Here is a 13,517-nt window from a genome sequence, read left to right as displayed (position 1 = left end):
ATAAATCTAAAATAATGGACTTTATAAACCTGATAAATTGGATGTTTCTAAAAACAGGTGCCACAGCTGCTATTCATATCTGTGACATCATCATCAATAACAAAGTATTGAGTAGTGGAAATATGGAATTTAAGACTTAAAGCCATATATGGCGTAACTGATCAAAAAATATAATTTTAAAAAAATACAAAAACTAAGTAAAGAAATAGAGTTAATACTTTTAAATCAAAACTTTTCATACATTTCTGAACACGGAGAACACCTCTTTTCAACTAATAATATGATTTTATCTTCTATGTAATGTGTTATTTAAATCTTTTGTATTTTCTTCCGAGTCGGAGAAAATTCCGAGAATCCAAATTAAATTGTGATATCTTTATAACGCAATTGACTTAGATTTTGCAATTTACGCAAAAGTTCTATCTTTATATAAAGTAATGATACAAATAATAACTTCTTATAATTTTAGTCTAATAATTTTCATTGTACATACGCCATATATGGCTTTAAGGAAATTTGAGAGATTTGATTAAAAATAAAAAAAAAACCAATTATAGTCTTTGGATACGTTCAATCCTTAGATATATACACGTTAGAGAATGAAATGTATACGATTCATCTTCTGGTTTAATGTGTATTTTATTTCTGAATTTTGTATAGATGGAATGAGTTTAAGAATTAAACAATTTTGACATTGTATAAATTTACATTCCCTAAAATCTCCAAGAAAAAAAATGTACTATTTATTGGGATTTATCAACACTATTAATTTCCATATCACTGGTGTTTTTAATCCAACGCTTTTGGACTTTATAAGGTTCATAATTTAATTATATCAGTTTATTTGCATGAACACATTGATCTTAAATTTATTCCATATACTTAATTTGTTTCACTCTATAGGATTCAGCAACATACAATATGTCATCCCTATCTATACTGAGATCCCATGGTTTGTGTAAGTCACAGTTGTCTATGTACTGGAGGAATTTTCCATTCTGGTCAATTATGTGTATAATGTTATTAGCCCCGTCAGCAATCAGGATGTGACACATCCTGTCTGTGGTAATCCCTTGTGGAGTAAAGATTTTGTTTTTCATTCCCTCATACTTGAACCTGGATTGTCCTTTATTGTTCATCACTAATACCGAAGTTTCTTCACTCAATACAATGTCAAGGTTCTTGTTTTCATCAATATGGGGCACAAAAAATGAAAGTAAAGAAAAGTCTACTAGTGAAATTTCACCTTTTATATTTATTTCTTTTGTGACTGTAGAACCAGAATAACAGACAATTTTTTTAGAGATTGATTTAATTGTACTCAGTCTGGTGTATTTGGGTGTCATAAGTACCAAGAGGTCATCAGTGGAAGTGCTGCAGATAGCATCTGGTGTCCAGTCCTTTACTTTGAAGAGACATTTTACTTTATCACCCTCTACTTTGTTAATACTTCTCTTCATCTTATCAGTATACACTAGATGTCCCTCTCTGGTAACTGTCAAAGAATTTGTTTCATTTTTCTTTAATATGATGATCTCCCTCAGTACCTCCCCCTCTTTGTTCATCTGTCTTAGGATTCCATTGGAATAACCCACCCAGAAGTTATATGTATGAGGAATACAAACTATGTCACAAATTTTTTCATCTGATTCAGTAATAAATGTAGCATTTATATCTCTAACTGTTAGTGGCAAATCAAGAATCTTCTTTACAGTGACAGCTTTTTCTGAACTCGAATTGGATTGGGGAGCTTTCAGGACCTGTCCTTCAATGCAGGTTTTCTTTGTCTCTGGAATGTCTCCAATTATCTGACAGAGAGCCTGTTCAGTCAGTTCTTTTGGAGTGAATTCTGACACTGTTAGTTCAAATCTTGAAGGAATAGTTCTAAACTTTTTAATTTCTGAAGTGTAGTTGACAAGTTTAGATGGATCATTCAAGGCAAGGATGGATTTGTTTTCATCCATTGTAGATTGAATTAATGAGTAGTTTTTCCGGAATTCCGCCTCCAGGTTCTTCATCGCATTAACATCATATATTTCCATTTTTCTGGCATCACTCTGATATTTTTTGATAACATTGTCTACTAACTTGTGCCATGTTTTACCAATGCCATCAAGGATTCCTTGCCTTTCTTCATGTTTCTGTTCAATGTTTGATGACATTTCTTTCATATCAGCGAGTATTGATTCATAAACGGGTGCAATTGTAGTTTCAAGTTCATTTAGGTCTTTTCTGATAAGCTCCTGTTTAGAGCTATAAAAAACAGAGATATGTGGTACATTGTGATCTTCATGGAATCCTGAGGCTAGGCATTTCTGACATATTGGACAATCACATTGTTCACAGAACATTTCACATTGTTTTTCACTATGAACAATGCATTGTGGTGGGATAACTTCAGATTTTTTGAACTCAAAGGTTACAACGTCATGTCTAATAGTGGGATTGGAGATCATATGGTGACCTACACAGTCTTTACAGAGGTCAAGTTGACATGTTTTACAGACAGTTTCTGCAGCTGACTTTCTGTCTTTTCCGGGGCAAAGCTGACAGCGTTTTACGTCCTGTGCCCTTTCATACGGATCTGATGATGTTGCCATGTTTTTTTTTTCTTTACCTGTACCAACAAAGAAAAACTGAAACATTTCTCATTTTCGCTAATTTAAATAGGTATAGGAAATATATGTTTTTCAAATCAACAAGAAAATTACAGGAAAGAAAATTAATTAATTGGGAATTTACCTATATCAAATAACACGTAGGCTAAATTGTCTAACCTGTTAAAGTTTGTCTTTAAATAAAAAACATGGCGGCCTATTGGTATGATAAGATAATCAAATTAATGATCCAGGTGTGTACTGACTGACGTGTGCACTTCTGTGCATAGCGACTGTGATATTGACACTGGGTCTGCATAATCAAATGACCTGGTTTACTTCTAAAGAAGGCTCATGATGTGTAATAAAATTTCCTTATCTCAGTGAATTTGATATTTTGGGTTGCATATATTCAATTATTATGCCCCCCTTCGAAGAAGGGAGCTAGGGCATATTGTTTGGCTGCTGTCTGTCGGTCTGTTGGTCTATTTAGTTTCCGTTCATTTTCTTCCCAACCGTTTCACATACTGAAATGAAATTTGGTATACAGGTATATCAGATGAATATCTAGGACAAGTTCTGTTTTTGGTGTAATATTGCATCATTTTTGACAGAGTTATGCACCGTGGACTTTGAAAAATTTCTATTATTTGTAGTTTCCGTTTATTTTCTTCAAAGAGGTTGCACATGCTGAAATGAAATTTAGTATACAGATTAATCTTATGAATTTCTAGGCCAAGTTCTGTTTTGGATGTGATATTGCACTATTTTTGACAGATTTATGACCCTTTGGACTTGGAAAAATTCTAATTTGGGGGGAGGGGGGCATAAGTGTTTAACAAACATCTCTTGTTTTTAAAAAAAGTAATTTTTCCTATTTTGGGGGGAAGAAGGGGGAGGTAGTCTCTTTCTTTGTGGTGCCTTTCTTATTTGAATACCGTAGTTTTCGTTACACTTCAGCAAAACTCAGTTATAACGAAGTCGCTGGGACCTATAAAAGACTTCGTTATATCTGTAATTAAGGAATGACTCTAATTCGTGGCCAAATTATTCGATTATAACCTGGTTTGGGTCAGTTTACGCTTTATAATCCGCGAAGCGGATTATAAAAAGGCGTAAACTGACCCAAACCAGGTTATAATCGAATAATTTGGCCAAGAATTAGAGTCATTCCTTATAATTTAATTTTTAAATTATTAAACGACTGTGGATGTAAAATTGTGCTGCTTTTTATGAGTTCAAATTTGCCGCTCAATAATACATCCCTAGTAACGGAAGTGATTTGAAACAAGGGGACGTAATAAGTGATACACAGATCTGGCAGCCATGATGTTTGTTTACACGAGGTAAGAGCGAGCTACTGTTTGAAGTTAAAAGTACATTTATTAAATGTAGAGTTTTTCATGTAATTCCATGGACTGGAAATGTGGGATTGCAGAGATACAGATGAATCAGCTGGTTGTCAAGGGGGTGTGTCCCCATACCAAACCAGGTTATTACATTTTATTCTTGTGTTCCTTTTTGGAAATCAACCAATGAGAGACTAGAATATAATCAAAATTAAATTATTTCGTTATAACCGTATAAGAAATTCATCAAATTTATATAGCTTGGGATCCAAGAAGACATCCGTGTTCGTACTAAAAACTTTTACTGTACTGTGTTAAGGATGTTCGATCATGATATTTAAAGTCTTAATATTTTTTGTCAAGTACCGGGTATGTTTTTACTTTCTTCACACATAGCTCAATGAAAAATCAAGTCAAAATATGAGGGTTAATATGCTTCTTTTGGCGCTACTGTCCATTGAATATGACCTTTTTGCTCTGAAATCTATGTCTTAATTAAAAAAATTACATTGTCAACTTTTCCCCTCCAATATTTTTATCCAAATAAAGTATGGGACAAATTAAACAATAAGTCTATTTAAAAAAGACACTTAAAATTGTGATAAAGAAAAAGTTTCGCATTTCTATGCACAATCAATTATTTATTTAATATATTTGACCTTTCTGCACTCATAAAATGGTATTTTTCTTTCGTCGAAAGAATTTGATAGCTATTTCAGAACACGCAGAACACATTTCACTGCAAAAAATAGCTTTGTGTGCGACCAGCACAGAAAAATAGGAATCTAAAATTAACAGTACTCTATAAAGTTCAAAAGGGATAAATTGATTATTTTCTTCTAAAAAAAAAACCTCAGCCACAAAATATAGTCCCTGGATTAACCCTCCTTGAATGGAATTTAATTGCAGTTTTTGCAATGGATATAGTTTAAATTTGAATTGTAGAATCTAAATTCAACGTTAAAATTTAAAAACGATGCAGAATGTCAGAAATAAAGGCCAAGACCAAAATCGACTCAAAAGCACAGGATCGAAAGTCCTTAACTTATATATACTACACTTTTTAGCTCACCTGAGCTGAAAGCTCAAGTGAGCTTTTCTGATCACATTTTGTCCGGCGTCCGTCTGTCTGTCTGTCGTTTTTCTTCTCAAGAATGACCAAGCCATAATTCATCATATTTATATGGAAGCATCCTCAGGTAGTGTAGATTCAAGTTTGTTCAAATCATGACCCCCGGGGGTAGGGTGGGGCCAAATTGGCCGACCAAAAGTTTTACATAGAAATGTATAGGAAAATTCTTTAAAAATCTTCTTCTCAAGAATAGCAAACCATGATTGGTCTTGGGACTATTTTTGGATTTAAGGTTTTCAAGAATAAACCAATTCTGCTTTTTCCTAGCGGCAGTGCTCAGGTGAGCGATGTGGCCCATGGGCCTCTTGTTTAAGGATTCTATTGAATTAAGAATTCTCTGTTTCTTGCAGGTACTAGATTCTACACACAGCCATACTATAGCAAGAAAGGTACAGGAAGTGCTGAAGAAAGTGGTGACAGGATTACTGGACAACCCAGGACTGGATACAGAGGCTCTGATGATATTTATCCACGGATTAATCACTCAGTCATTTCCTCAGCTATCTGACAAACAGAGGTGAAATTAATTTCTGTATACAGGGAAATTTTATTTTTGTCCCTTTTGCCTCCATTAAAAAGGCCTGGGGCAGATATTTAATACGACACAAAATCAAAAACATTTAGTTATTCCTAAAAAATTGATAGAGTGTGGGCAACAAATATGAAAGGCAGTTTTTATATACATACATGACTACATGTAATATTGTTTAAACATTTTGATAGTTTTTTTTAGGTCACCTGAGTCACTCAGGTGACCTATTGCTATCTGTTTTTGTCCGTCGTCGTCTGTCGTACGTCGTCCGTCGTACGTCGTTCATCGTCAATCGGTTGTAAACTTTTGAACATTTTCAGCTTCTTCTCTGCAACCACTGAACCAATTTCAACCAAATTTGGCACAAAACATCTATGGGTGAAGGGGAACAAAAATTGTGAATTTCATGATTCCTGCCCCCCTGGGGCCTGGGGGGTGGGGCCAAAACCACTAAAATTGATGCAATCTTCAAAAATCTTCTTCTTTACTCCTGGACATCAAGCAGTCAAACTGTTTGCATGATTGTAATCAGCATTGAGTCCTTTACCAAAATTGTGAAATTCATGGCCCTGGGGTCAGGGGTTCTTGTACTAGGGCGGGGCTAAATAAGTATATAGTGAAAATGCATTATTTCTTTGAAAATCTTCTTCTCTGCTCCTGGGTATTAAATAAACTAACTAAGTACATAGTTATGATGAGCAAGTGTGCCTCTACCAAAATTGTGAATTTTATGGCCCCAGGGTCAGGGGTTCTGGTGTCAGGGCGGGGCTCTATTGATTATGTAGTGAAAATACATGAATTCTTTGAAAATCTTCTTCTCTGCTCCTAGATTTTATATGATTTAACTAAGTATATAGTTATGATGAGCAAGAATGCCTCTACCAAAATTGTGAATTTTATGGCCCCACTGGCCCAGGATCAGGGGTTCTAGTTTTAGGGCGTGGCTCTATTGATTATATAGTGAAAATACATGAATTCTTTGAAAATCTTCTTCTCTGCTCCTAGGTTTTATATAAACTAACTAAGTACATAGTTATGATGAGCAAGAGTGCCACTACCAAAATTTTGAATTTTATGGCCCCAGGGTCAGGGTTTCTGGTGTCAGGGTGGGGCTCTATTGATTATATAGAGGAAATACATGAATTCTTTGAAAATCTTCTTCTTTACTCCTGGGTATTAAATAAACTAACTAAGTACATAGTTATGATGAGCAAAAGTGCCTCTGCCAAAATTGTGAATTTTATGGCCCCAGGGTTAGGGATTCTGGTGTTAGGGCGGGGCTGTATTGATTATACATGTATAGTGAAAAAACATTAAATCTTTGAAAATCTTCTTCTTTTCTCCTAGGTGAATTACCTATATAGTTATGAGCAATCCCTAATCTTCAAGATTTGTAAATTTCAAGGCCCCAGGGTCAGTTGTACCATAGTGGGGGGGGGGGGGAGGCTGTACTTATGTACTGAAAATGAATGGTTTGAAATGTGCTCCTTGGTATTAATCAAATATTTTTGAGAAGCAAGTATGCCTTTCCAAAAATAGTGCAATGTGTGGATCTAAGCCTAAGAATCAAGGGTTCATGTGTGGTAGCGGCACTACTGATTATTGCTGAATATTTACTGATTAGTTGAAATGCATTTTTTGTTTCCCTACCCTGCCTATGGGTATAAAGTAACCAAACTAAGGAACTGCTAAGTGTATAGTTATGATGACCAAATTGTAAATGCTATAGCATCTGGCTTAAAACATGGATCAAATTCAGTCACTGGGAAGTTGTTGAATAATGCTCAGGATTCGTATGCATAAAAATTCTTAAGTCCTTAAGCATATACTTAAGTACTGTTTTTCTGCTTAGCAGATTGAAATTTTACTTAGCATATTGCTTAGTATGTTGCATAAAACTTCTCAACTCCTAAGTATATGCTCAGCATATGCTTAAAGTTAAGCATGGTCTATACCTGTCTTAAGTTCTTAAGCATATTGCCTAAGATATTTAAAAAAAGGAAATAGCACAAAAATAATTTAAAGAATTTTACAAAATGAAATAAAAATATGAACAGTAATGAAATCAATGGAATAAATTACAATCTTAGTGTTTTTACTTCATTATGTGGCATTATACAGATGCTAGCAATTTAGTATCAAAACAGTTTAAAATATGACGTCATTTCATTGTTACATAGTTTGTTATGTCCAGCACTTGTGACAATGCAGTGTATTCGGAAGAACCCTTTTCGAGTTCACCAGTGCGATGAACATCTAGATCTATCTCACTTGTTTCGGAAATACTTTTTTAGCCTTGTCATAGTATAATTATTAAATATCCAATGGTTAAAAATATTTCTGAAACAAGTGCCTGTGATCTAGTTATGTTAACTCCCTTCCTCGCAGTCACGCATTTTAACGCATATACCATTTCCTATTTGTAACGCAAAATCACGCATATACCTTTTCCCCGCAATCACGCATTTTCACGCACTTTAAAAAGTTCATTTAATCTTTAATTCAATGCCAATTTCCTTCTATTTGATACTTGCAAAGATCTCATGAAATAAGAAAAAATATTTTTGTATTCATCGTAGAAAGAAGTGTACATACACCTTATCCTTTTAATCTCTACAAAATAATTTCAAATTAATTTCATTTGCTCTTTTTCTCTCAATTGCGCCACCTTTAATCTACATCCTCCACAGTTTATTTATTCTCTCTCTCTCTTTTCTTTGAATTGTCAGAGTAGACGGTACCTAATATTATAAACATGTCATCGATATCAAACGAACTATTTTGCTCAAATAAATAAATCAAAAATATTTAGAGTTATACCTTAACAGGAAGGAGAATCAGTGAATTAATATTTTATTTTTCAAAATATTATTTCTTTGCTTCTTCATCATGTCATGTGTTTGTTTACATTGAAATGAAAGCGAAAGTGACTTTATTGGCATGGCAACAGTGTACTTAAGTAGATTGTGACATTCTTAGCTAAGAATTGCTAAGCATATTGCTTAGAATTTTTATGCAACAGAAATTAAGCATGTTACTAAGCTAAGAATATGCTTTAGAAATTTAAGCATATACTAAAGAAAATTCTGACTTAGAATTTTTATGCATACGAATCCAGGTGACCTATAAGGCCCAGGGGCCTCTTGTTACATTGAATGTTAGATTTACAAAAATAGAGGCTAAGAGCATTGTTTTGAATGGATCTTTAGTTAATTTTGGAGAATTTTTTTCAGTAAGCAGAAGAAAACTGAAGAAAAAGAGACCCAGACCTTCAGACCACCAAGCTGTCTCCTGCTACCAGAGGAACCGAAGCGTGGAGGAGACAAACCCAGACTGAGTAAGAAGACCAACATCCATGTCTTGGTGGAGTTTGGTCTCCAGCTCCTGTGTCTGTGTCTGAAGAGGGGCCGCCTGGTGGTGACAGAGGAGAACCACTGTAAATTAGTGGACCCTTTTATCACCATCTTAGTGGACTGTCTGCATTCTAAGCATATCAGGGTTTGTATAATTAGGGCCCCGCAAGGATTTGCGGGTGCCCTGTAGTAAACACTCTGTCCGTCCGTCTGTCCAGCTGTCTCTCTGTCTGTCACTCTTCCGTCCACAAATTTTCTGTTTTTTTTCTAATTACTTTTTTTATGGTTGCCCAATCAAGTTCAAATTTGGTATGGTAGTTCAGTAGGCAGAAATACATAGTTAGGGCCCCGCAAGGATTTGCGGGTGCCCTATAGTAATCACTCTGTCCGTCCGTCTAGCTGTCTGTCCGTCTGTCACTCTTCTGTCCACAAATTTTCTGTTTTTTTCTAATAACTTTTTTTGTGGTTGCCCAATCAAGTTTAAATTTTGTATGGTAGTTCAGTAGGCAGAAATACATATTTTGATGCTATATATCTTCTGGTTTTGAGCTGGGGTGGTGGGGTAGATTCCTTAACTATGCTTAAGAATGAATGGGGAACTTTTTTTTATGGTTGCCCGATCAAGTACAAATTTGGTATGGTAGTTCAGTAGGTAGAAATACATATTTTGATGCTAAGTTTGGTTCTCTATGTCCCCTGGTTTGGAGCTGGGGTGGTGGGGTAGATTCCTTAACTTTATGCACAAAAGCATTGGCAAAGAGAAATAACTGCTGAAGATGTTTCCATTGAATGGAATGCTATGAGTCCCTTGGGATTAATTAGCTTTCCTCCTGAAGAAAATCCAGAGCATTATCTTTATATTTATCATTGAGATAAATTAGCACCTCTGTCTGCAAGTAAAGTTTTTTTTTTAAGTTAAGTCAATTTGGAATGCTATGAACACTCTGAAATGTGGATTTAAATATTAATTTTTATAATTTATGTTTGTTTAATAGTTATGATTTCATTGCACTCTAATGACAAGAAAAAAATTAAAGTAGATTGATTTGTTTTGAAGTTGATTTACTTTTTTCACTTAATATTAATTCAAGAATATTATTAATATTTAGGATAGTTGATGTATTAAAACCCCATTCTATCATTAATACTGAAAAAAGTTCTTCTTGTAACTTCAGAAGAAATGATTAGAGAGGTACAATTAATCCCTTGGGATTAATTATCTAGCCTGCTGCAGAAAATTTAGTAGGCTTTTCTTTATCTGTCGTATTTAGATTAATGAAAACCTTTGTCTGCAACTGCTGTTTGTTTGAAGTTAAGGTCAAGCCTTCATGATATTTGCATTCATTGAAGGCTGGCATTTTATAAAACACAAGCTTCATAATTGTTTAAAATAATCCATTCAATGTTAAGTTGTTCTTTGCTGCCTAATGTAAATACAAGGATATTATTTTCAGTTTTTTTGAATATTCAGGAATTATCTTGAAATTTTAAGAATACAGTTGCTGTTGCTGTTGCTTATTCTTCATACATTTTTTAATCATTCCGTAAGCTGCACACTATTAGTTCTACCCCATGGCGGGGCCCTTGCTGACTGGTCAGTTTTCTAGTTTGATGCTAAGTTTGGTTCTCTATGTCTTCTGGTTTGGAGCTGGGGTGGTGGGGTAGATTACTTAACTGTGCATAAGAATGAACGGGCAACTTTTTTTATGATTGCCCAATCAAGTACAAATTTGGTATAGTAGTTCAGTAGGTAGAAATACATATTTTGATGCTAAGTTTGGTTCTCTATGTCCCTTGGTTTGGAGCTGGGGTGGTGGGGTAGATTCCTTAACTTTATATAAGAATGCATTGGCAAAGAGAGATAAGTGCTGAAGATGTTCCCATTGTAAACTGAATGCTGCTAGGAGTCCCTTGGGATTAATTAGCTTTCCTCCTGAAGAAAATCCAGAGCATTATCTTAATCTTTCACATTGAGATTAATTACCACCTCTGTATATAACAAATGAAGTTTGTTTTGAAGTTAAATCAATTTGGAATGCTATGAACCCTCTGAAATGTGGATTTAAATATAAATTTTAATTATTTATTTTTGTTTGATAGTTATGATTTCATTGAATTCTAAAAAAAAAAAAAAAAAGAAATAGATTAAAGAAGATTTGTTGATTTACTTTTTTTTCACTTTTTTCACTTTTAAAAAAAAAAAATATATTAATTCAAGAATATTATTAATTTTTAATGTAGTTGTATAAAAACCCCATTCTATCATTAATACTGAAAAAGTTCTTATTGTAAATTTAGAAGAAAATGATGAGAGAGGTATAATTAATCCCTTGGGATTTATTATATAGCCTGCTGCAGAAAATTTAGTAGGCTTTTCTTTATCTGTCACTTTAAGATGAACGAAAATTTTTGTCTGCAACTTCTGTTTGTTTGAAGTTAAGGTCAAGCCTTAATGATATTTGTATTCATTGAAGGCTTGCATTTTATATAACACAAGCTTCATAATTGTTTAAATATACATTCAATGTTAAGTTGTTCTTTACTGCCTAATGCAAATACAAGGATATTATTTTCAGATTTTTGAATATTCAAATCTTGAAATTTTAAGAATACTGTTGATGTTGCTTATTCTTCGTACATTTATTAATCATTCTGTAAGCTGACCCTTTTAATTCAACCCCATGGCGGGGCCCTTGCTGACTGGTCAGTTTTCTAGTTATATATATAAAACAGAGGTGACTAGATTCATGAATACTTGGTGAAAGGAACTGACATATATGTAACCTTCTGATAAAAAATGCTGTTTTTGTTACCGAAGTGTTAAAAACATCAATATAATTTCAGATTAACACCTTAAGTCTGAGATGCCTTTGTTGGTTACTGAAATTCAGATTACCGTCTGTGGATGATAACATCAGGAAACTGGCCAATGGAATGTTTGTTATTCTGAAGAACTATGCCTCAGCAGGTGCTTCTAAGGGAGAGAACTTGGAGCTCATTTCTATGGCATTTAAGGTAAATCTTTGAATCTTATCACAACTTTTACTCTTGATTAAATAAAAACTTCAGTACTCCCCCCCCCCCCTATTTTTCTAAATCATACATGAAATTATTTTTAGGCTGTGACAGTATTGGTTAGAGATGTGAAGATTTACAAACTGAATCAAACACAGCTTCAAGTTCTGTTGACTTTCTGTGAGGAAGATTTGTATGACTACAACAGACAGAGCACCGCCTTCTCTCTTCTAAAGGTGAAATTTTCATTACATTGATTTTTTTTAGTAACATTTTAATAAAATATTTCATAAACTGATAAATAATGTTTAAATTTTTTTTAGGCCATATTGTCTAGGAAGTTGAATGTGCCCGAGGTGTTGGAGTTGATAAAGAAGGTGGAGGGTATGTCTATCACAGCTGACTCTCCCCATGTCAGGAGGGAATGTAGACAGGTAATGCAAGCAGTGGGGGTGTACACAACACAATAATGGGGGGAGGGTATGTCTATCATAGCTGACTCTCCCCATGTCAGGAGGGAGTGTAGACAGGTAACACAAAGTGGGGGGAGGGTTTAACTTTATTTTGAAAAATTTTGAACTTTTTGGACTTTTGAACGTCACCTGACGCTAATTTCTTTATGTTGTACCTTTACCCCAATATTATTTTTAATATAGATTATGAAAGTATTGATATGTTTGATTTTTGCTTTGATACAGATAGCCCTGCAGTACATCCTGGAATATCCCCTGGGAAAGCTCCTTGATAAACACCTGGAGTTTTACGTCACACAATTGTCTTATGAGATGGAGATGGGACGTGAATCGGCTTTGGAAATGTTGGCCACCATATTTTCTTCATTTCCTCAGGTACGTACACTGTATTACATTTACTTGTAGAAATATCACTTTTATTTCAAGTACAAATTTATGTTTTCATAGTATTTGCTTTTTAAAAAATGCCACCTCTTAAATATTCATGTTATATTTTCAGAACATCTTGAATGATCATGCAGGAATGTTCTTCATACCCATGTCAGCAGCTCTTGTCAATGATGAATCCACAAAGTGTAGAAAACTCACAGCATTAGCCATCAAATCACTTCTACAAAAGGTATCATGACATGCATGGGTTTTAAAAAGTATAGAAAATATAAAATTTCTTTCAGGCTTATAAAGCAAAATTGATACTATTATAAATGTAAAATGTATTGAAATAAACCATAATTAAAATCTACATATTGTATGCTATATTTTAAATCTTTGCATTTTGTTGCATTCACATTTGTGATTTGTTACATTAAAGATAGATCACAATTCAAGAAAGGAACTCTTAAGCATTACACAGAGGTGGTTTACGGATGACAAGGTATACAATATTAAACTGTAATATTCCCTCTTACATGTCTGAGGAATTTCTTTCGGTTTCATTCTGATCTCAGCAGTTAATAGCCTATGATCACTAAGGCCTAAAATAAAATTAAATTTGTTTGCAGTTGCCTACCAACCCACTGAAAATGCACCCGACCCAAACATTTTTTAGCCATTTGGTATTTTTTTT

At 34.1% G+C, this 13,517-nt stretch overlaps 1 protein-coding gene across 1 annotated transcript in view; it reads left to right on the top strand.

Moving 5' to 3' along the window:
• Positions 1–13,361, top strand: part of LOC134274058 (small subunit processome component 20 homolog) — a gene marked incomplete at its 5' end in the record, with an annotated part of 29,027 nt that extends 15,666 nt beyond the window's left edge. Inside the window, 8 exons of the mRNA XM_062756297.1 lie at positions 5,429–5,595; positions 8,844–9,108; positions 11,808–11,978; positions 12,083–12,214; positions 12,302–12,412; positions 12,677–12,826; positions 12,951–13,070; positions 13,263–13,361. Coding sequence (XP_062612281.1) covers positions 5,429–5,595; positions 8,844–9,108; positions 11,808–11,978; positions 12,083–12,214; positions 12,302–12,412; positions 12,677–12,826; positions 12,951–13,070; positions 13,263–13,346 — 1,200 coding nt within the window. The remainder of the gene's footprint in view (positions 1–5,428; positions 5,596–8,843; positions 9,109–11,807; positions 11,979–12,082; positions 12,215–12,301; positions 12,413–12,676; positions 12,827–12,950; positions 13,071–13,262) is intronic.
• Positions 13,362–13,517: the final 156 nt, after the last annotated feature.

This window comes from Saccostrea cucullata, unplaced genomic scaffold (assembly GCF_032062105.1).
Source record: "Saccostrea cucullata isolate Sc308-1 unplaced genomic scaffold, CSIRO_AGI_Scuc_v1 ctg7685, whole genome shotgun sequence".
Classification (NCBI taxonomy): domain Eukaryota; kingdom Metazoa; phylum Mollusca; class Bivalvia; order Ostreida; family Ostreidae; genus Saccostrea; species Saccostrea cuccullata.
The sequence above is the reverse complement of the archived record's forward strand: the minus strand, read 5'-3'. Positions and strand labels throughout refer to the sequence as shown.